This window comes from Actinia tenebrosa, unplaced genomic scaffold (genome assembly GCF_029948245.1).
Source record: "Actinia tenebrosa isolate PJP-AT-01 unplaced genomic scaffold, QUT_ActTen_1.0 PGA_scaffold15__27_contigs__length_11533743, whole genome shotgun sequence".
Lineage (NCBI taxonomy): Eukaryota > Metazoa > Cnidaria > Anthozoa > Actiniaria > Actiniidae > Actinia > Actinia tenebrosa.
The window spans coordinates 6,037,578-6,061,569 of NW_028292575.1; the positions used below are offsets into that span (position 1 = coordinate 6,037,578).

The 23,992-nt window shown below is 38.6% G+C and overlaps 1 protein-coding gene and 1 pseudogene across 1 annotated transcript in view; both read right to left on the bottom strand.

Annotated features, from left to right (window-relative positions):
• Positions 1-286: 286 nt before the first annotated feature.
• Positions 287-23,992, bottom strand: part of LOC116302262 (DNA-directed RNA polymerase I subunit RPA1) — a 30,745-nt gene continuing 7,039 nt past the window's right edge. The window contains exons 11-39 of the mRNA XM_031711492.2: positions 23,874-23,988; positions 22,941-23,049; positions 22,476-22,559; positions 21,741-21,818; positions 21,533-21,625; positions 20,883-21,094; positions 20,418-20,572; positions 19,402-19,649; positions 18,946-19,161; positions 18,525-18,602; positions 12,188-12,325; positions 11,708-11,763; positions 11,220-11,378; positions 10,908-11,007; positions 10,584-10,678; positions 10,100-10,229; positions 9,577-9,632; positions 9,435-9,486; positions 8,475-8,584; positions 7,237-7,301; positions 7,035-7,123; positions 6,479-6,545; positions 6,346-6,402; positions 6,089-6,201; positions 5,447-5,527; positions 5,211-5,270; positions 4,510-4,602; positions 3,685-3,795; positions 287-1,625 (exon numbers count right to left, since the gene is read on the bottom strand). Of these exons, the coding sequence (XP_031567352.1) occupies positions 1,332-1,625; positions 3,685-3,795; positions 4,510-4,602; positions 5,211-5,270; positions 5,447-5,527; positions 6,089-6,201; positions 6,346-6,402; positions 6,479-6,545; positions 7,035-7,123; positions 7,237-7,301; positions 8,475-8,584; positions 9,435-9,486; positions 9,577-9,632; positions 10,100-10,229; positions 10,584-10,678; positions 10,908-11,007; positions 11,220-11,378; positions 11,708-11,763; positions 12,188-12,325; positions 18,525-18,602; positions 18,946-19,161; positions 19,402-19,649; positions 20,418-20,572; positions 20,883-21,094; positions 21,533-21,625; positions 21,741-21,818; positions 22,476-22,559; positions 22,941-23,049; positions 23,874-23,988 (3,314 nt within the window). The 3' untranslated portion in view covers positions 287-1,331. The remainder of the gene's footprint in view (positions 1,626-3,684; positions 3,796-4,509; positions 4,603-5,210; positions 5,271-5,446; positions 5,528-6,088; positions 6,202-6,345; positions 6,403-6,478; positions 6,546-7,034; positions 7,124-7,236; positions 7,302-8,474; positions 8,585-9,434; positions 9,487-9,576; positions 9,633-10,099; positions 10,230-10,583; positions 10,679-10,907; positions 11,008-11,219; positions 11,379-11,707; positions 11,764-12,187; positions 12,326-18,524; positions 18,603-18,945; positions 19,162-19,401; positions 19,650-20,417; positions 20,573-20,882; positions 21,095-21,532; positions 21,626-21,740; positions 21,819-22,475; positions 22,560-22,940; positions 23,050-23,873; positions 23,989-23,992) is intronic.
• LOC148910952 (uncharacterized) lies at positions 14,372-16,102 on the bottom strand (annotated as a pseudogene).

A 23,992-nucleotide genomic window follows, 5' to 3' on the forward strand; every position in this document is an offset into this window, starting at 1 on the left:
GGATCTTTCTGGAAAGCATTATCAGTAAATACCCAACGAAATGATATTTAGAGGATGAAAATAAACACTTAAAACAAAACAAAAACAAGCTTTAAGTATCAGTGGGATTCGAAATGAATCATTAAACCCGCAGCGGGAAGATTTCCTTCTCAAACGACCATTAAATAACCATTCTTTTTCAGCCTTGAATTAAGATTTTACGAATTTTAGCATCGGCTTCCAATTATAAGCAAGTAAACTTCGTGCACTTTTGCACGCCTCAACCAATGCGGGAAAAAATGCAATATAAAATTAAGGCTATTTTTAATAAAAATCACAATGATCAAGATTTGAAACCAACATAATAATAAGAAGTTAAAGTTTGGAAATTAAGGGTTCAGTTGAATGACCAACGTTGCCATAGAAACGGTAAAAAATGATAACTGAGTAAACAAATATATGTGTATGAGAATATATATGAAATATATATATTTGTACTGAAGGTTGTAATGTATCAAATTGAGCTAATCCTCGCAGTATAAGAAGCAACTTATGCAGCTGCAATTCGAAAGACTCAGAAAAAATTCTGAGTCTTGAACGGGATTTGAGTAAACAAAACCAAACGGTTAATTTTGAAGAAAGGCGTATCATTTGATTCTTTTTTTTTTTTTTGAATTGTGCGATCAATAAAATGAAAGATTTATTGTAGGATATAATTTGTGTTCCAAGGTTACAGGTCTTGCATTTTGGATAGTCACTTATCGAGGGAGAACTAATTTCCAACATTCAAACAGTGCTAATATTAATATTTATTAGCAGCTATTAGGTTTCAAGACGGTTGCTTGAAAATTTCAAACGGCCAAACAAATATGCAGCCAGCACTAATAATATTAATAATTATTAGCAGCTATTAGGGTTCAAGGTGGCTTGAATATCTCAAACCAAACCAAAATTGGACCAGTACTAATAATATTATTAATTATTAGCAGCTTTTAAGATTCAAGACAGTTGCTTGGGAATCTCAAATGGCCCTACAAATATGCAAGCAGCACTAATAATATCAATAATTATTAGAAGCTATTAGGTTTTGAAGACAGTTGCTTGGAAATCTCAAACGGCCCAAACAAATATGCAACCAGTAGTAATAATATTAATAATTATTAGCAGCTATTAGGTTTTGAAGACGGTTGCTTGAAAATCTCAACGGTCAAACCAATATGCAACTTTTACTAATAATATTAATAATTATTAGCAGCTATTAGGTTTTGAGTCTAATAAATTGGCTTATCTCAACTTCAATCAATATTCAACAAGCAGTAATAATATTAATGATTATTAGCAGTCATTAGGGTCTAACAGAGTGGCTGCAATAAATCAAAGCAACCAGTTCCCCCCTCAACTACTCTCCCTACGACAAGCCTTGAGGACGGTGACTTAAGACTCTCCGTGTCCCCAGACAGCACAGCACCTCGAAGAAAATGAGTCGTAGTCTCAAAACTCATTTTTTGAAAGGGAGAGGCGCTGGATTCGATACCTATACGGTTGAATGCTTTGATCTTGCCCTCGTATGTCATGTACTCGGCTACTAGATTCAAATGACGGTGATCTACGTGGATGCCGTATCCGCCAAAGACATTTTTTACTTCCTGTAGGAAATGAAAGAGAAATTTGCGTCAAAATATTTTATCAGTAGTTTGCGTTTACATTTGCACCTCCAATTTTTATTTAAACTAACATTACGAATTACTAAACACAAGATCTGGGAACTCAAATAACCTAAGAGTTATCGAGAATGAATACCGATTAGCTGTCATGAATGATCGTAAATGAAAGAGAAAAGTGTAACAGACCCTAAGAAGAGATGCGTAGGAGGCTTGTGCACCCCGACTGTTAACTGTGGGTCGCAGGCTAATCGTATCTCATTCTAAGTTTAACTAGAAGGTTCACTTTCACGAAAGCATGTCGAAGGACAATGAGGAAGGAAAAGACGTGTGAACATTAAAAGGCGTGGTATATCGTGGTGAATGGTTTTAGATGCCCACAGGGTAGATAAAAGAAAGAGGGCATTAAGGCATAAAGAAGACAGATAGCAGTGAAGACTGATCATGTGATTAAAAAGTCCTTCCGTGGATTCCCTTCTGTCAAAACAAAAGCTACTTCCTAGAATGTGAACATGATCATTCATGTAAGTGGTAGGGGTAGAAGTTTAACAAAGGCACAAAGACATAAGAAAATAACAAAGGCACAATGAAGAGTTTCAGAAGGAGTTAACCAAGTTAAAAAGGCATTACTTTTCGAAATCTGGAAAACTAGAATTTCAAAACAAAATTTCGATAAGAAAAACTCGGAAGTTATTTTCTATTCATTAAAATGTTTTTTGTTGTTTTTTTTTGTTATGCTTTTTTGGAAAGAATACATTGAGGAGCCATGCAATTTTAGTAGTTTGTGTTTTGGCAATAATTGTCAGTCACATGCGAATATTAAGACATTTAACACAATCAAAAAGAAAGTCGATTTCGGCAAACGTCAAACAAACACTTCAACAAAAAGTAAAAAAAAGAGATATTTTTGCTTGGCGTTTGGCAATGGGAACAGAATTTAAGTTTGAATGTTTGCACTCGATGTGCTTGTTTGATGTATTGTTTGCTCTTGTTAGCTTCTCTTTCGTTCCTTTTCTCTACCAATAGAAATGAAACTTGTACGCATAGAATTATATTGAATGTAGTGAGTAGAGTGCTAGATTGGAGAAAAGTATTCATATCGAGTTTTTCCAACCACTAAAAGAAAAATTATATCATCTGGTTGCGAGAAGAACGGCTATTGCACAGTGTATTCTCTGTTTTGCCATTGATAAATAAATAAGCCGTTATCTTAAGAGGGCAAAGACATATTAACATACAATATTTGGTATTTGTGAATCTCAACGTTTCTTTTTTTTTTTTTTTTTTTTTTTTCTGTGAAAGCTATTCATTGCTTTTATCTGCTAGACTTTGATAACTCTAAGAGCCAATATTTCGTCTTTTCTCTTCAAGGAAGTAGTTCAAAAAGACAAGATACTTCAAAATGTTATTGTATTAATACCTTTGTCTAACTTTTAATCTAGAAGCACTACTTGACATTAAAAACTAAGGGTTAATATTTCGTCTTTTCTCTACCAGGAAGTAATTTAAAGACAAGACACTTCAAAATGTTCTTGTATTAACCGTTATTATGTTTATTCACCTCTTGACTTCGGGGGAAAAAACATGTTTCAAGTGCTTAATAAAACGGCATGAGTTGAGAAACTTACACGAAATTAACTGAAGGGTTTCAAGTGGATCTTACATAAACAAACCCTAAGGGCTTATCATGTTTTTAAGTTTTGCTCTCGAAATTAATGATAGCAGTAAAATATTCATAACCTAAAATGTTCAATTCTAGAAGGGTGCTGAATTTTTCGCATCACTATGCTAGTAAATGCTAGTCAATGAGATCTTGATTATTTCCAGACGAATGGAGTTTAGGCTTACAAATCAAGGAATTGATAACTCAGAGCATTGTAAATTTGATGTCAGTACAAAAAAAATGAAGAAAAAAATGTGTTTCCTAGATCACAGAAACATGAAAAATCCATGTTAAAGAGGAAAAAAACAACAATTGAGCGAATATAAAGGGTTAGGTAAGCAAAATAAAAAATAGAGGTTTATTTTCGCAATCATTTGTTACCTTGGCGATGACGCGTGCGGCAGCCTCGATTCCATACGTGTTAGCCACAGCGTGAATATCATTGGTGTAGAGTTTGTTGACGTCCAGGATGTCATGGTGACGGAAAGCAACCTGTAATGACAAAAACCCGTCTAAGTTGAGCAAAGCAGTTCCACTTTCCATCTAGACTCACTAAAGATGCGTTTTTAGAATATATATCAAGTTTTAGGTCTCAAGTGGACGCGAGTCTCTCCAAGCAACCACATGATTCCTAAAACAAGATATCCAAAAAACTCGTCTTTATTGAGTCTGGAGGGAAAGGGGGACTGTTGGCAGACTTAGAAAGTGCTATGAGAACATTACAGCATTTTGAAGTATTCGAAATTTTTGGAGCTGTTTTCATTGGTATTTAGAATCATTTATTATTCCTTTTCCTTCTAAACGGCTAGCAGAAAAGGCCGACTTGACAGTGCTTACTTAGACATTTCTGTTTAATTGTTTGTCTACTTTTTTTTTTTTGTTTGTTCATCAGGGCCCGGTTGTACGAAGCCTGAATAGCGCTATCCGACGGAGAAATCTTATCCAGTGGATAAGTTTATTGGATAACAGCATCGACTTATCCACTGGATAAGGATTTATCCGCCTGGTAGCGCTATCCACCCTTCGTACAACCGGGCCCAGATTGATTAAACGATAATTTTTGTTAAGGAAAAACCTTTTTCATTCAGACTGGACCCCATCCACAAGCCTTCTATATGTTTTTGCTTGTTTATCTATTGGTCGTTCGTTCGATTCCTATTTCCCATTTGCCATCAAATTTAAGAAGGATTCCATTCTGCTACTCACTTGAAAATTAACTCCGTCTGTCTTGAGATAAGACGAGTCTTTTTCTTCAACCAAAAAACACCTCCTGATCCCTGGAGTCTCGTAAACAACACTCTAAAATACAATGAATCATATCGTTTATTCTAAAACACAATGAATCATAGGCTTAATATCGTTTATTAGCAGTGCCACAGCTCGTTTTTTGCTGCAACCATATATGTAATGATAATATCTCGTAGAACTCATTGCCTTGGGCGCCATCTCCTTTTTCAAATTAAAATAAAATCAATTTCAGACCACGTGCTATCTAGTTTAATGATAGTTTAGGTAAATGTAATCCAGACAAAGAATGTTAACCTCAAAAAAAAAAAAAAGAAAGAAAAAAAAAAAAAAAAAGAAAAAAAGAAAAAGAAAGAAAAAAAAAGTAAAAGTAAAAGAAAAAGTAAAAGAAAAAGTAAAAGAAAAAGTAAAAGAAAAAGTAAAAGAAGGAGTAAAAGAAAAAGTAAAAGAAAAAAAAGAAAAAAAAAAGAAAAAGTAAAAGAAAAAGAAAAAGAAAAAGAAAAAGAAAAAGAAAAAGAAAAAGAAAAAGAAAAAGAAATGACACGTGGGCTTAAATGTGAAAACTGAACGCACAAACTTAAGGAGTCTAACATCAATCTCTGTTTCGAATAAATCGCAAACCAAGAATTAAAAAAAAAACATTAACCGCAATATTCAAATACCTGCAGAGCCAGTTTCTCGATCAAACTAGTTAGTCGAACTTTCCATCGCAATACAGGAAACTAAAACGAGAATGAAAAAATATATATTATCAATTTATTTCGGTCTGCGCCAGACTTATTGTTAACAATACAGATAAGTGCAAGTTGAAACAAGACTAAAGATAGAGTAGAAACATTATACAAGATGAAGGCACTTGATATATTGGGCTACACAGGCTATGTGTAGTGACTATTACCTTTATAACAACTTCACACCAACGTTCGTCTTCAATATCGTAGGAATAAGATGAGATATGTGGATCACTGTGAACGACACGCTGCAACCAAAATTCATAACGATTACTCCTTTCCTCATACTTAAAGGCTTTATTTTCGTAGCACTTAATAGCCTAATAAACTTGTGGCCTCTTAAAATATTACTCTCTACAATATGGATAAATAATATATGGATTCGCGCATGTGATTTGGGTTGAAATTAAGATTGGCTTCAAAGTTAACCTGACCATGAAATTATCACGTTACTTACTAGGTTTACAAAGGTGCTTTATTTGTAAAATGTGTGTGTGGTGCTTGTGTGGGGGAGGGGACGGTGTGTGAAGGGGATAGGAGGGTGAGTAAATGATCGTATTCTGCTTTTCATACATCTTGTCTGGTCGCATCTATCTGTGATGTACTTTTTTTCTTTTTCTTTTGTGGGGAGGGGAGGGATGTGTGAGGGGGGTAGGAGGGTGAGTAAATGATCGTATTCTGCTTTTCATACATCTTGTCTGGTCGCATCTATCTGTGATGTACTTTGTTTCTTTTCCTTTTGTGGGGAGGGGAGGGGTGTGTGAGGGGGATAGGAGGGTGAGTAAATAATCGTATTTTTCTTTTCATACCTCTTGTCTGGTCGCATCTATCTGTGATGTACTTTTTTTCTTTTTCTTTTGCGTCGCAGTTTTCGGACCAGATGTTTGTGCTTCAGGAGTAAATTCCATAGATTCATCCATGTCTAGGAGTGATAAAAAACCCATTCACATTCATCGATAACGAAGTACATCCAACAAAAAGTGTAAACCAACCCAATTTTCTGGATTCAAAAATTATGAACACTATAAAGAGATTGATAACGCTATCTTAGTTTCAATGGACTTACCTCCGATTGATGACTGCGTTTCGCTTGCCTCCGGTGTCTCCTCATCTTCATTTTCACCTAAAAGATCACATAGTTTAAAACTCGAAGTTTAAGTTTAATCTGTCTTAGAAAAACCAGTTTTATTTAGACTTACTTGCGTTGTTTGCAAATTCCTTTTCGATTTCCTGTTCGTCAAGGTCAGGTGCTTCATAAGTGGCGTGCTGGAAACGAAGAAACAAGATATGTACATTATCACCATGTATCATTCATCATCATTACCATCATCATCACCACCATCATCATTACCATCATCATTCCATCATCATTCCATCATCATTATCATCATCATTCATTAACATTCAGCAGCAGCAGAAGCAACACTACGCCACCATCATCATTCATCATCCTAATCATTACCACCTAGTATCACTATCATTCATCACCATCAAGGGATGCAACATCACCCACTCATACAACAACACCACCACCAAACATGATCATCAACATCATTAACACCATCACCATCATTCATCTCCATCAAAGGATGCAACATCACCCACCCATACAACAACACCACCACTATACATGATCATCAACATCATTAACACCATCACCATCATTCATCTCCATCAAAGGATGCAACATCACCCACCCATACAACAACAACAACGCCATACATGATCATCAACATCCTCAGTGTTCATCCTTACCTGTTCTAGTTTCTGTCTTTGTTTCACATCAGTAGCATCCCCATCAACACCTTCATCATCAGACAGCTCTATGTTATCATCGTCATCATCTGTCATAAAAAACGTAAAACAAGTTAAGCTTAAAATGACTGCCCTGCCTCGATTCGGAAAAAGATGGACGGAAGGATAGACAGATAGACAGACAGATATTTTAGTCACTTACCAACTGGTTCTTCTTCTGTTGCTGCAGTTGATGCACTATTGTTATCGCCAGTAGAATCTAACAGTCTAAAATAACAGATGCTCATATTTAATTCCTATGCATACCACTAGCACGCTACGTATCGAGAGAGAAAAACAATGCATTTCGCCTTCTAAAAATTGATTTACAGACCCCTTGCATTGAATTCCTAGAGGAATTGTTCTGGAGGACAAAACAATAGGCCGTCTTTTCTTAGTGCAAGGGGTCTATAACTACAACACAATGCTTGAGATTCCCATTTGCAGTTTCACAGTTTCTAGGACCCACATTAAGAAATCCTGGCACAATCTCTGAATAGTCATGCTATATTGTGAAGTCAGCTTTTCATCCTTGTCCTAACCAGAGATCAATGGACTGATCGGTTGGTATCAAAAACTATAATTAATGGTAAGTCACGGGAATGTTACAGGTGCCACTATCAAACCCCACCCATCAAACAACAAGTACATGTTGCTTTAATGGTGTTAGCGAATACCTGATATTATTAATGTAGCACAAGGTCCACGCCTGACGATCATGGTATGTATCCTGCCAGGGTCTAGCTATGTGCATATATATACCACATCAGTGGTATAATCTACTACAGACCATTATGTTGTATATACTGCCAGGGTCTAGCTATGTGCATACTGTATATACCATATGAACCATGGTATATTCTACTACTGGGTCCAGCCATGTGCATTATATACTATCAGCCATGGTATATCATACTACAGATTTACATCTTGCAAGGATTTAGATACAGTCAATGTCAATAACGTTGTCCACCGAAAAAGGCATTTACACTTTTATACATATACACATTTACACATTTACACATTTAGACTAAAAGAAATCTCACATGTTTCATTATGTATTCTTTGCTTTGTGTGCGTCAGCCTGAACTTTAAATGTAAAATTCAACTCGTGAATCAAAAATCCAGAATGTCCCGACCATTTAGCGAGGATTTAAGATGGAGAATGGTATTTGAGCGTTTGTTTAATGACAGAACGTTTGAGGAAACACGTTATATTTCTTTTAGTCTAAATGTGTAAATGTGTAAATGTATAAATGTGTAAATGTCTTTTTTCGGTGGACAACGTTAATGACATTGACTGTATATGCACACATTCAAGAGTTTCTGTTTACACCACTAATTTTATTCAACTCAACTAAACTGTGAAGAAAAAACTTTATAACATCTAGGCGTATTCACCTCTGTGACTGTGTGTTACGGACAGCTTTCTGTACGGCACTGATCAGCTTCTTGATAAACACTCTCTCGATGTATTGTAGAATATCGTTGGGAGAGCAGTGAAAGTCGTCCTAAAACAACGGGGAAAAAACAATATAAAGCATCAAAATATGAAAAAACAGCAATAAATAAGAATCAAGGGTGGTGTAGAGGTAGCACATTCCCTTCCCACCTCTGGGGCCTCAGGTCGAATCAAATCTGACTAGAGTTTGTTAGGACTCTCTTTTGGTTCTAGGGTTTTGTCATGCCCCGGCTTCGATCAGTTCAGAGGTTGTTTGAGGGTTCCATCTGTGAGTCAGCCATGCCCCAACTTCGATCAGCTTAGAGGTTGTTTCAGGATTTAATCTGTGAGTTAGACATGCCCTGCCTTAGATCAGCCCAGAGGTTGTTTCGGGGTTCGACCTGTTAGTTAGCCGTGCCCTGACTTAGATCAGCCCAGAGTTTGTTTCAGGGTTAAATCTGTGAGTTAGCCATGCCCTGACTTATATCAGCCCAGAGGTTGTTTCAGGGTTTGATCTGTGACTTAGACATGCCCTGACTTAGATCAGCCCAGAGGTTGTTTCGGGGTTCGACCTGTGAGTTAGCCGTGCCCTGACTTTGATCAGCCCAGAGGTTGTTTCGGGGTTCGACCTGTGACTTAGCCGTGCCCTGACTTTGATCAGCCCAGAGGTTGTTTTGGGGTTCGACCTGTGAGTTAGCGGTGCCCTGACTTAGATCAGCCCAGAGGTTGTTTCATGGGTTCGATCTGTGAGTCAGCCATGCCCTAACTTAGATCAGCCCAGAGGTCGTTTCGGAATAGCGATAAATTTTGAAAGCTAAATATTATTGATGGATGAAACAATGGATGTACGCATTGTTGATTGTTAGCAGTCAAGATACCAGACATCAGTTGCCTTTAGCCAATCAAAAACCATCACCTACCTTGTACTGAGCATGTGGTAGGGACATGAACCTGATCCGATATGCCCTCATTCTATTGAAAGTAAAAATACGACTTTAAAATAAATCCCCATGGCCCCAACAGATCACATGATTTATCACGTCACAATGTCCTCATACATACCTTGTTCCATGTTCTTTAGGAGAAAGTGACTCCCAGACATCAACTGACTGTAACACCTTAAATCAATGAGGAGATTTAAGTTATGAGAAGCTGTACGTTGTTTTCACTTGAGTACAATTTCTTTCTTTACCATTGAGTATCTTTAGGGAAGATGCATGGTATTTGACAATTTGTCATGTAGGGCAGGTGATACAACAATAGGACACGACTTCCCTTACGTATGGTATGAGCATAAACCAAAAACTTTCTTTCTAATAAATATGAAATGAGATAGGAATTACGTCCTAACAAACTTGTGTCTTCATAGCAAAATTTATGAGTTTCTTTCTAACCTCTAACTTTTTTTTTCCATTTTATTATAGCTGTCGGTCAGTCTGTCAGTCTGCTCTTTTCCTCGAATTCATGGTATAACCTTAGTAATAGTCACCCACCCCCCCCCCCCCTTCTAAAATTCCTGGGTCCGCCCCTGGTCTGTTTGTCTGTATTTCTGTCTTTCTCTTCTTCTTTTTGTTTGTTTGCTTACCTGAGATAACAAAACCCTAGTGAACTGAATCTGTAGTTTCTTGGCTTTCCTGACAGCCTTCTTGGTTGATAGTAACGGCAAATCCATAGTTGGTGTTTTGATATTAGGACTTGCTGTCATGAGAATTTCCCTGGAAACAACAAAAATAACATTAACTACAATAGAGCGAGTTTCGTATGACTATGCTGTTAGTGACACCTTGAAAATAAAGTGCGCTGTCTTTTAACACTTGTAATAGAGACCTTTAGCATGACTTTCTTGATAGCCCTGCAAACCTCAAGCTGCAGTTCGACGTCAGGTGTTTTCCGTCAAACTTTCAACATGCAGCAAGGCGTCATAACGAGGTTGTTGCTGGAAGAAGTGCCATATTGAACTTCATTTATGCGGAGTGTTTCTCCGTGTTGGCGGGCGTGTTTCTGGGCCTGATCCCTAGCGGTTCGCGACAAACCTGATGCTAAAGGTCTCTAATAACACTCAAACGTACCTTAATCGTGGGATTCCTAGTGTAACGTTGAGCTCAGCTCGGCCAGCAAAATGGAAAGTGTTCAGTGTCATTTGTGTTGAGGGCTCTCCAATGGACTAGAGAAACAATGAATAGATTTAGTCGAGTCCCTAAAGCTTAAGTCAAACGTAGAACTTCACATAAGCCGAACCTAATTGAAACTATGGATAACAAGGTGGCCGTCATTAGGTTCGGCTCATGTGAAGTTCGATGTTTGACCTTGGTCTTACGAGCAATACATGTACGGTACAGTCAACCCTCAGTGGTACAGACATTTTCCATATTTACCCATTATCATTGACTCACCTGTGCTGCAAGCAGACCTACAGCCTCACCAGGTTCGACGAGAGATCGCATTACCTTAAGGAACATTAAGACACGAAACTTGCCTGAATCAACCTGGTCCCTGGACAATGGAATGAAAAGGTGAAAAAACTGGGTACGAGAACAATGTGAAACAAAGCTGCGCGTATGAAAATTCCATTCAACTTTAATTTTCGTCCAAGGAACTACTGAAATAAAAGGGATGGAGGGAAGCGTTGTAACAGGGGCTGTGTGATTTAGCACGAGGAAGCATGGCAGTAGAGAGAAACCTAGCAAAAATTTATAACATCGTACCTTCCTTGCTCTTCTTCAGATGAAAAGCACTTATCAGGATCGTTTTTGGTGTAATTGTTGATTGACCTTGAAATCTTTTCTGGCACCGCTCCGAAGTACAGATCAGGCCTTAGCTTAGAAATCACAGGTAGTGGAGCAGTAGAGCAAACTTTTCTATAACTGTTAATAACAAGGTGTTTATTACACATTTAGGGTCGATATCCGTGTGATAAAGCCGTGAATAAAAACCATATCAGTGAAGTGATACGATATCAGTTCACTGTGAACCGGGAACTGTGTGTCATCATTGACAATTCTTTTGTTAACATTCAACAATTATAGCAACTATAACGTCATGTGCAAACGAAAAATAAGGGCAAGAATCGCGCAGATTACACAAAACAATGTTGTAAGCAAATGCGTCAAGCAAAGATGTGTGAAGAAACTAAGCAAACAAATCTATCAGGTAACGAGGTAGTGAAGTAGTAGATTGAGTGGTGTCTACATACCTTGACTTAATGGATTGTGTTTGTTTGTGCCATGTCTTGAACAGCTGAAGATGAGCCTGGACGATATGAAAAACATGCCAATTATGATACGATGAAAAGTGCGCACGGGAAGACTTTACATAACAGTGAAGAAATTAAAACAAAAAGTATAGATTGATCCTTATTACATATGTAGATTTATGATTTACATAAATGAAACGAAAAAAAGCTAGAAAAAAAGAAAGAAAGATTTAGGGAAAGGAAGGAAAAGTAAAAGAGAAGAAAAGAGAACAGAAGAGAAGAGAACAGAAGAGAAGAGAAGGGAAGGGAACAGAACAGAACAGAACAGAACAGAACAGAACAGAACAGAACAGAACAGAACAGAACAGAACAGAACAGAACAGAACAGAACAGAACAGAACAGAAGAAAAGAGAAGAGAAAAGAAGGGAAGAGAAGGGAAGAAAAAAGAAGACAAGAAAAGATGGAAGGAGTATGATTACCTCAGTTCTCCCAAACGAAACAACAGAGGTGGAATTCTTCTCTTCCTGTATCTTATCAAAATTATCTCTCGCGAACACCAAGAATGGCGAGTCGCGGGATTTCCTGTCTTGCTGGTGTTTCTTGTACCATTTATTGACCTGAGCAAGAAATGAAAATAAGGAATCATTGGAAATCAAACGTACATCAAGGGACCATCAGGTGCCCGATATTCGAGCAGAGAGGACCCCAAGATAGGAGATGAATGAATGATAGCGCGTTTGCACATGATATCACAGCGACCATGTTCGTGCACCCAAAAAAAAGTTTTCTATCCTCGGGGAATTCAACTTTCTTTAATGCAAAACTGTGCAGAAAGTTTTTCATGCTTGGTACACCAATATGGCTGCCTTCTTACATGAGTGAAAACGTCATATAGCTGGTTACTGGGTTGCCTGTGGCAGCCCAGTCGTAAAATGCCTTCGGTTTTTTGGTCTCCTTCTAGCAAAATGTGTGATTCAAGTCCCAGTCACTGAGCCCCAGTCACTTTCAATCCATTTCAGTCACAACCAATCAATTCCAGTCACATTCAAATAACATCCAATTTATCTTAATAGCATCTTAATGGAGGAAAATTAGTCGTAAAAATCTGTTATGATCCACAGAGTCACCTATAGACACATGATGTATACAGTCCTTTGAAAAGCCTTTGCCACTGACTGGCTTCACAGGAGTCGATCTACAGAGTCACCTATAGACGATCTACAGAGTGTCCTATAGACACATGATGTATACAGTCCTTTGAAAAGCCTTTGCCTCTGACTGGCTTAACAGGAGTTCAACCAGTGCCATGATTCAAAACATTTTTTAAAAAATGCATTTATTTTTGCAAAATTTCGGAATAGAATTACTAGTTATTTATAATAAAATAAAAATCATAGGATAAAAGCTGCAAATTCGGCGTAACAAAAACGTCTACGTTCCGTACGATCCAGCCAACCGAAGTCCAGTCCATTCCATTAATGTACGGTTCCGGATTTTCCAAAATTAAAAAACACTCAAAATTCGGGCATTTAGAAGGGGAAAACAAATTTAAGAAGTGGGGCATGTTTATGCTATACATCAAGATTATCCATGGCCTTTCAAAATGTGAAAACTCAAAACGTTTTTGTTTTATTCCTGTTATTTCCTGTTAATAGTCAATATAAACTGTTATAATAATACTCATTTGTAAACTCCCTGAAGAAGTCTGTTGCTTACGCGAAACGCGTCGGAGTAATAAAAAAGTTTACAAAAGCTAAGGAAAGATCAGTTGTTCATTTGTGCTGCTCACCTGTACACTTTTAAAAAAAAGCTTTTAATTAGACGTAAAAATCTGAACTAAAAAACTATAAAAATATGACAGGAACATAATAAGGCAACTCGTTCTTTACGATAAGCATGTAATACATTAATTAGGATGATTATAGAAATTTAAAAATTCATGGAAAATTCAGAAACAATTATAGTCTAGAAGCTAAGTCTGAAAAGAGGCTTATTTTTCAAGTTGGCTGCACCCCATGGGTGGCCAAGGTTTCTTGGTATCATTTTAAAGCTTGAAGCCTGTAGATTACGAATCTGCTTGTCGCCACTTGAAAAAAGTGTCCAAACAGCTTGGCGACCTGGCCTAAAGTACATACTTTCTATTTCACAATATTTTCGTTATTCTTCATTTTCTTGACGTTTTTCACGTTTCACACACAAATTTTCGATAAAAACTGCTTCGATGTGTTTATTATATGCTAAGCTAATGCACACATATGAAAAAACGAGGACATTTTCAGGAAATGTGGAATTATTAGCATATTTGGGCCATTAATCACGATTTTCGATTCATTGAGTGGCAAAAGTTTTTTTAAAATAATCTTAAACGTCGTTAAAATCGCATTTTTCTTATAAAGACCTTAGTTTGACCTTATCTGATTAGTTTTCAGAGATAAATGACAAATATTTTTAATATTAGCTATAGAAAAGACAATTTCCGTACTATTCGTCAAACCGGAAGTTGATAGCTAAACTACTTCCGGTTTACGTTTTCCAAGATTTCTTGAATAAAATCGGAAAATAACTCATTGCAGACTCTGGTAGTCTTTTATTTATAACAAATTAACACTCTTATAGATGTTTACTACTTGTGTGTACTCTTTTCAAGTAGTAAACAGGTAAGAATCAATTCAATTAGAGAAAAATAAAAGTTTTGTTTCAACGATGATTGATTTTAAATCATCTTAATTGACAAACGTTAGTCGTCATCATCATCATCTTGGCCGCTGTTGTCTTCTTCATCATCCTCATCAGGATTTTCCCATGCATTGTGGAGATTCTCACATTGATCAGCACACATGCATGCATCTGTGCACGATATGCCATTTCTCTGACAAGTACAGTGGCCAGTTGAACATTTTCCAGTGCATCCACACATTATCAAATCAAGAAGTGCTGCTAGTGCAGGAGGAAGTGACATCCATTTTAATGCGAGGCTTTCTTCTTGAATGATCCATCCGTGGTTCTCAGGTGATGGGACATTGGGATTTGCAACTAATGCCCGTCGCCAAACAGCAGCTTGGTAGTTTGCCCGCATCGTATGATGCTTCAACGCATCTTGACAAGGTGGTAGACAATGTGACTGTGATTGTTTGCTTGCAAACATTTGGTAACGACAACTATTAACTCTGGAAAGTTCTGGGTAACCATAAATGTGACAAACAAATCTTTCACAGGGAGAAAAAAGAGCATCATCGGCTTCAAACGATCTCCCAAGCATTGACATGGTTTGACAGTCTGCTTCATTGATTCTGCATTGCTTCAGTGGCGCCTTCTTTCCTTTGCCCGAGAAAGAGCTAACGGAGTCACAGCCGGTAAATGCGTGTAAACCAGGTAGAGCATTGCAAAGCAAAGGGCCAGCTTCTTCTGATATGGCAGAGACATCGAGATATACAACTCTGGTCTTCTCTTTTTTCATAAGTAGAAGGCGTGCAGGGATTTGGTTACTGAAATGACAAGCAAGGATTGCCACATCTGTATCTTGCGACTTGATTATGACGGTGTTTTCTCCACTGTCTGCAGCATGCTTTGGCATGTAGAAGCAGCTTCGTGTCAGCTTCTTCGTGGTTGCTGCATATAATGTTGGAATTTCCTCACACAAAACTTTATCATCAGCTATACAGAAAGACGGAAGCACTTCAGCTCAACAGCAAATAATAGGTGGCGGTTGCCAATCAAACGCTTGTACCTGTCTTGAGACCATTCCTTCAAGATGAATTGCACCAATTCAATTTTGTTCTCGCCGCTGCTCAGATATTTTCTCCATTGCTTTGGACATTTCTGACCACTTCCTGAGATCTTAATTTTAACCATGCCTTCATTTGCTCGCTTTTCTCTTTCGGGGTTTTTTATAGAGACTTCGGGATATCTGTCCGTTACAAAATCTACTCGTCTTGCTAGACTTGTATGAGGGACAGCAAGATGGAACACTTTAAGGGCAAGCTCTTCAAATGTGTCAGGAATGGGTTTCAGAGACTGAAGAATAGCCATCCCGTCAATAATCATTGCCGAGGTCGGTGGGACGTCTTCAACTGGCTGAATGTCCTTAGTCAGAATTTCAAGCAGCTTTGACTTGCCAGTTTTGGCGAGTGAGCCATCAGCGGAAGCAAGGGACCAGGGCAGAGGACCAAGAGAGTATTGAAAAACATCAGAAAGATCCATGGATCTTCTCTGGGCGATTACCAGAAGCCGAGCAAAAAGATCTCTGTCTGCTTTGATCATGGTGTCCTTGCCAGCGATCTTTACTTTAGATAACTTTGACGAAGAAAAGTTGGCAAGCTTCAACTTCTTTAGTGGACCATGGAAAGGTACTTCATTAGTCAGCAACCTCGTCCTAAAGAAGGATTCCATGGCTTCTTCGCCTTGTTGATGTGCAGTTAGCAGGTCATTCTCAATCTGTGTAGTCGCTGTTCATCCAGATGCCAGGTGATACAGCTCTACTTCATCTGTTGGTTCGAATGGGTTCACCCAGTTGTTGATGGTCGCCAGTACTTTCTGAACTTCTTTCTCGTCGGCTGTCATTCTGCTCTTACCCATCTCCTTCTTTGCAGCATCTCCATCAGTTTGTTGTAGTCCTGCCATCTCTCGGCAAGCTTGGGTGATAGCTGCGCGTTTGTGGGATGTAAGGAGCCATCGTTGTACAGCACCCTTATTGACACTGAATCCTATGATACCGCCCTTGGTCTTTGTGTCTCGATTGACAGTCTGTTCGATCGTCTGGTCCACAGGTACTTGACTGAATGGGCTTCCACTGCTTCTTTGGACCACGAACTCGCCAGCTTGAAACGCGCTCAGAACCGCTGGATGATTTTCTTCTAATGACTGCATATCCAGGAGGTAAACGGATAGATATCGAGAATAGTTGACCCGGTCATATGCAAACATCCACGGTATCATATCACGGATGCAGGTGAGATACAATTTCCAATCACCCTCTCTTATTGAGCGGATAAAGCGTAAGAGAAGACTGACCATTTCGATGTATGAAAACCAGAATTTGGCCATTTTGGTAGTAGCTGGTGATTTGCTGAAATCTTTAAACTTTGCGTGGAGCTTCTCAAGGTCCGTTGTCTCGTACAGCCTACGATATAATACAATGTAATACGATAAATGCTATTACTAAAACATGGGATGTGGAACTACTAAATTTGTTTTTTCACCTCTGGATCGTGGAGCTTGATAATTCTCTTTGGACGCTCATCGTAGCTGTGGTCACAGTTTGCTTGAATGACTTTACTTCTTGGTCATCTTTCATAGTGTCAACAAACGATTGCCAATTCAGACGCAACAAAGCTTCCATAACAATCTGAAAACAAGAATTGTAACGAGTGAATATACAAAGAGAGAACAAGCAGCTAGAAAAAACTAAGCATCTACCTTATGTGTTCGCAGTGCCCTATTATAATGTTTTCCTTGGAGAACGCCATTCACAGAGCCACTGCCTACCAATCTAGACTCGATCAGCAGATCCTGCAGGCCACTCTCTCCAAATCGCTTTCCCAATACAGCAAGGAACGTGCAAATGATATGAAAACTTCCCATGCGTAACACAACGCTCCGGAACTCTTCTTTCTGCTTCCATATAACTTCTAAAGCTTTCGCATATATGGCTTGGTCTACAACGACGACAGTATCGTGAAGTCCAAGTTGTGCCGCCATTTCGACGGATTTCTTGAGTAAGGTATATACTGTTGATAGATCTGTGGGCGATGCATCAATGAGCTGACAGTAATCAACTACACTCTTCGGTGGGATTTCGTTCATGCATGCGTGCCACTGCATTAAATCCACGCCATGCTGGAACTGAAGGCTCATTTAGACACAGGAAGACCAATCAAAACAACATCTGCAGCACTTGAGATTTTATTTTCCATTTGTTTTTTTAATTTTGCATTATTTTAAAGATATATATAATGATTTACATTGATTTCAAGCATAAATTTATAAATCTCAGCTCCTCTTTATACACAGACAGTTAGTACTTCTCCTTCCATAAATATGTTCTATTCTTACCTATTTATTACTTGAAAAGAGTACACACGAGTAGTAAACATCTATGAGAGTGTTAATTTGTTATAAATAAAAGACTACCAGAGTCTGCAATGAGTTATTTTCCGATTTTATTCAAGAAATCTTGAAAAACGTAAACCGGAAGTAGTTTAGCTATCAACTTCCGGTTTGACGAATAGTACGGAAATTGTCTTTTCTATAGCTAATATTAAAAATATTTGTTATTTCTCTCTGCAAACTAATCAGATAAGGTCAAACTAAGGTCTTTATAAGAAAAATGCGTGTTTAGCGACGTTTAAAATTATTAAAAAAAAACTTTTGCCACTCAATGAATCGAAAATCGTGATTAATGGCCCAAAAATGCTAATAATTCCACATTTCCTGAAAATGTCCTCGTTTTTTCATATGTGTGCATTAGCTTAGCATATAATAAACACATCAAAGCAGTTTTTACCGAAAATTTGTGTTTGAAACGTGAAAAACGTCAAGAAAATGAAGAATAACGAAAATATTGTGAAATAGAAAGTATGTACTTTAGGCCAGGTCGCCAAGCTGTTTGGACACTTTTTTCAAGTGGCGACAAGCAGATTCGTAATCTACAGGCTTCAAGCTTTAAAATGATACCAAGAAACCTTGGCCACCCATGGGGTGCAGCCAACTTGAAAAATTCTGGGTTTAGCTTCTAGACTATTAGCAATGTGAAACAAAACAAACAAAAAACAAAATGCTTGTAAAGCATTTTACAGAATGATAAACTATACTTAGTACCTTTTTCTCCATTTTCTCTGCTGTTTTAGAATCAACATGTGGAAGCAAGGAGCTGGGATTCATTCGCTGAATAAATGACTAGGCAACACAATTAAGAGATTAATTAGTTTATTTTAAATGATGGAACACAGTCAAATATAGAAAATGTTGGTATATTTATTTGGATTGCTTGTGGCATACTAACTGCCTTCGGTAGAAAGGGAAAAAAAAAAGAAAATGGACAGAAAGGAAACAGGTAAAAACTCGGAGGAAAACGGTGAGGATGGCAGAGGAGTGGCAGGAGTGGAGGGGAGAGGAGAGGAGAGGAGAGAAGGGGAGAGGAGGGGAGGGCAAGCAAAGGCAAACAAGAATGAAAACAAATGAAAAAGGCAACAGAGTGAGGGAGGAAGAGAACTGAAGAAAAGTTTTAGATATCACATACCTTGTAGTTGCTGACCATAAATGGGTACTCATTCTCTGACAGAAATTTAGTCTTGAGAATGTCGAGCCCATCCTCGCCATAATAGAACTGTACAACTGACCCGTCACTATCCCTGACAGTAAGATCGTAGTTCACGTGAAGACCCTCTAAGTGTTTGATTAAACAACGTTGTAGGTATCCACTACGACTTGTCTTGACGGCTGTGTCAACAAGACCCTGAGAAGATAAAATATTAGAACACATTTTTATTGAGAAAACCCCACAATATTTTCAGCTTAAATAAAGCTTTAATGTGCGTTTCAAAATTTCCAATTTTTTGAAAGAAGAAACGGGAAGAATGAGAAAAACTACTGGTCAACAGGAAGGAAGGAAGGAAGGAAGGAAGGAAGAAAATTCAAAGGAAGGGAGGGAGAAAAGGAAGGAAAAACGGAAGAGAAAGACGAAGGAAAGACTTACCTCTCTTCCCGCCATGCAATGAAAGAAATACTCCTGGGGTCTTATTCCCGTTAGAAACCGCCCATCGACAAATCCACCAGCCCTTGGACTTGTATCATAAGGTAGAAACGAAGGTAGAGAACGGCCACTGAGCATGATGGGAGGACGGCGCCCTTCTAACTCAATCTGACCCAGCAAGCAAGAGATCTGCATGCAGTTTACCGCTGACCCCTTAGCACCGGCTTGTACCATCAGCTGAAGATTGTTGGCTGATCAGAAAAAATAAAAGAGTACGATTAGGGTGCAACAGAGCAGATTCTGTGATGATGAAAAACTCGCGGTAGGGACATGCCATGCCATTACAGCAGTCTTCATGACTGTGAAAATCTCAGTGCCGTATGCGTGCCTTGCCGTGACCGTGATGTTTTCTAGAATTTTAATTGGCTTTTTGTATTCTCAGGCACTATGATTGGTCTGGCATTACCGCGACGTTGGTGTGACCATATCCGCGCCGTGTTATGGGCATTTCGTTGAATGCAGAGTACATTTTCGCGCAATGCGATTGGTCTAACGTATCTCTTGACCGTGACCGTGACCGTGTTTGTTTCGCGGGCTTTTCACAATCATGCGAAAACTGCTCTGTTGTGATGGTGCCATGTGCGAAAATTTGAATGTCTGTGATTGGTTCATTAGATGTCATCAATTGTGTACCCTGATAGTTAAACGTGTCGTGCTGTTTCCCAGTGTCAGTTTACAAGATCGTTACAGGTCGAATTCGACGCTTGAACACGCAACGCCCATGCGTATCTCGATCCCTAATGAGTCACATGTTTTTCAGTCACTTTCAGTCCTGAGCTTGCAAGGCATTTCACTGACAGCGACTGTGCGGCGTGCCTTTTCAGGTTTACACGAAATGACCCACGATTGATGCAGTGGATAATTTACGCATGTTTAGTATCCAAACAGCGGTCTTTACTGTGGTATGTAAAATCACTAAATACTTTAACAGATGGTCTAGAGGTAGGCCAAAAACTCACCAGGGAATCGTTCGTAAAGTCCAAAAGGAATACAAGCCTTGTTGATCTCATCTTGGAAGTGATCTGTCTTTCTCTTGACGCAGAGATCCAGTTCTTTCATGTCGGCGCCATCATTGTTATGATGTGCCGATTGCATACGCTCTAACAGTTCACCACTGTAAGCATGGAAGCAATATGTTGTTAATAAAGCAAGCCTACAGCAAGTTTACTGCGGCGTTTCCATGACTACAACTGAGAAGCGCGAAAGTGTGTCTGAGGGATACGCAAATATTGGTCCACCTAACTAAAACACTTTATTCCTCTCCCGTTACAATTTCATAGCCTTTTTCCTACGCTAAAAACTAAAGGAAATGTATCTCGCATCCTTTTAGTAAATGACGTTACGCCCAACTGGGTAACAACTTCTCTCCTCTTCACTCAATTACATCCCTACCCCTCCCCTGAGAGAACTGATTTTCTTCTCACCTATGACAATCCTCAAGCAAACCAAAGGCTTTAGTAGCTGCTTCGTGTCCAGATTCTCTTCCCTTGGCTATTAATTTCCTTCGTGCTTTATCTGCTCGTTTAGTTACAAGAATGTCCTTGACACCAAGAGTGAAGCCATGGAACTGTAAGAATGTTGTGAAGAGGCGAGCTAATGCTGAGAGCAACTCTCCTGCCATTACACCTCCGTATAGCTGTTAATTAAAGTACAAAGATACGCGTGGTTATCTCCTTGTCATCATTAATCTCGTACCCAGAGCCTGCGTTTCTTCTGGCCTGCGGCCAAGAACGAGGGCTCTGGCATGATCCATTTTTGGCGCATGCGCAATTTTCCGGAAGTGAAATAAAGTCAATGAAAACCTTGCTTTCAAACAGAGTTCTGTGTTTACTTCCGATCAAAATAAAACTTAAAAATCGGGAACATTCAAAAAAATTTTGGCAAGTCTTTGAACGCATGCGCTCTTATACCGGAAGTCCTCGAAATCCTGGTCTCAAAAAATGGATTACGCCAGAGCCCAAGTTCTTCGCCGCAGGCCAGTAGAAACGCAGGCTCTGGGTACGATTGCGTCATCATCATCATAACTAGCACCATCATAATTTCCAGGAACAACAGTGGTGATTGTATACTATACCTCATAACAGCAGTGCACCAGACTATACGGGGTATTACCATAGTGCGCTTTGTCTAATACGCCGCAAAGTAATTCTCCGCCTCGAAATATCACCTAAAAACAATCCAATAAAATATGGTTACTACAGTTTTTCTTATTGACGATAAATTGCGTCATCGCATTGTCAAAGTAGTGTGGATCCACGAGGCGTAGCAACCGTACAACTTACCTCAGACTCAGACATCTCATCTTGTTTAAGAATTTCCATATTCAGAAACTGACGCTTAGGCTTTTGCGTTGACCAATTCTGATAAGGAAAGAAAATAACTCGACAATTTTTTTCAACTCTTTTTTTATGTATATTATATTACAGGGTTCGTGCTACATTATCGTTACAATATTCAAGGACTTTTTAAGCACTTTTCAAGCACAAAAATTCGATTTTCAAGGACAAAGTTTTTTGTATCAGAACATGGTTTAAACATTGATTCAATGTTACAGTGCAGGACAGTGCAGCTAATTCCGCCGGGGCCATGTCCACCAATAAAAAACGATCATGACACGCAACCAACCAGTAAACAAGCAACCAGAAACTCTTCAATCAATTTTAATCGTCATTTATTTTAAAAGGAAAGTTAGAAATAACATTAAGTTTGCATTAAATTCAAGGAGTATTCCAGGAGTTTTGGCGTTTTTCCCTATTTTCAAGGGCTTTTCAAGCTCCCTTGAAAACGTGTTTTCAATTCCAGGGCTTTTCAAGGAGAAGGATTTCAAGGAGTAGCACGAAACCTGATATTAAAATCTTTGTTGCAGAAGTCTCAAATACAAAAATGAAAGCAGCTCTACACGAATGTAAAAAGATATCAATAATTTAAAATTAGGGCAATGATGTGACCAAAAAATGAAAGGAGTGCACAAAACTATTGCTTTATTATTTCTCCATTTTTTTTCTTTTGTCTTTTACCTTGCCTGCAATTTTTGCCTTTCCTTTCAAATTCAATGGCAGCATACCATCTGGGACAAGGTTTAACAGTACTGTAGTTACGATCTATAAAACAAAAACATACATTAAAAACGCCTTGTAGCAGAGGATACAACCAATAAATTCTACGTGTGTATGACATCAAATTTGGAGTTCACAGGGTTTTATCAACATGTAAGTCAATTTATTTATCAAACTATTGAAGACTGTTGGTGATTTTTTTATTGTGAAAATCTTTATACGCGATTCGGTCTAAGCTAAAGAAAATACATGAGAATTTATTGATTGACTCCTATTCAAATAGGATGCAGAATTCTGCACCTGGTAAAAAACCTGAGTTGATGTGAAACTGTGCTGGCAAGAGTCAAGTGCTTTCACTGCTCTAAAACTAATGCTCCCATCATGGTCTAAGTAATGTTTAATAAACTACGAAAACTATGCGCCTACCTGTTTACCAGACCACATTTGCTGTGGTTTCAGTACACAAGGTTGTACTAATGTTATTGGTTTGTTCTTGAAGTTAAGGGCACTAAACACCAACTGCTGATAGTCACCCCTGTAATGCAAAATAACTAGTTAAGACAAGCAGGCTTCAGACTTGGAAAATGTTTAGGGTGTGGGGTGGGTGTCATAAGCTGCTACAAAACGTCCTCACCACTGTGCAGTTTACACCTACTGTTGGGTTGTAGGTGTGATTTCCGACTGGGCCAAGTAAGTTGAGTTTGTTTGATGTGCATTCTCTCCCTTGCCACTAGGGTCTTTCTTTAGGTTCTCTGGATTTTCTCCCTCCGTAAAAATCAACATGAGTGCATAGAATGAAGGATGAGCCCCCAATTTGGAGTGAAGGTTGCAAAAATATATTTTTTTTATAAGTTAGGCCCCGTCCACACTATGCCGGATAAATTTGAACCCGAATTTTTATTTATTCGGTTAGGCCTACCGTCCACACTAGTCCGGGCGAATCCGGAACAATTCTTCAACGAAAACGAATTTTTTCGAATACGGTCTCCAGAGTGGAACAATTTGAAAACGCCGGCTAGCCGTATTAGTGTGGACGGAGAACATTTGGTATCCAAAATTTTTCGAATACGATGCCGTCATGATTGTCATGGGAACATGGCTGGAAGGCTAAAAATTCACCGCGGCTCAATTTCAGTTTTGATGCACATGCTCAGATGTGCAATGAAGCGATTTTGCCGCCTCTGATCGGACTAGTGTGGACGCGAACCATTTTATCCGTTTTCATGTGTGGACGGAAAACTTTTTTTCGGTTTCGGTGTGAAAGTTGCGGATTCAAATTTATCCGGCATAGTGTAACTTATAACTTATTTTAGATCATATTATATGCTATTTAGGAAACAAACAAGCTGATAACAATACCTGTTAAACATCCTCCCCCTGATTGTCATCCTTACACCAGACACGATATGATCCTGGATGAGTCCGCCCAGGGGGGTGCCATCTTTAGGCACAAGGTACTGAAAGTTTGTACTTGCTAC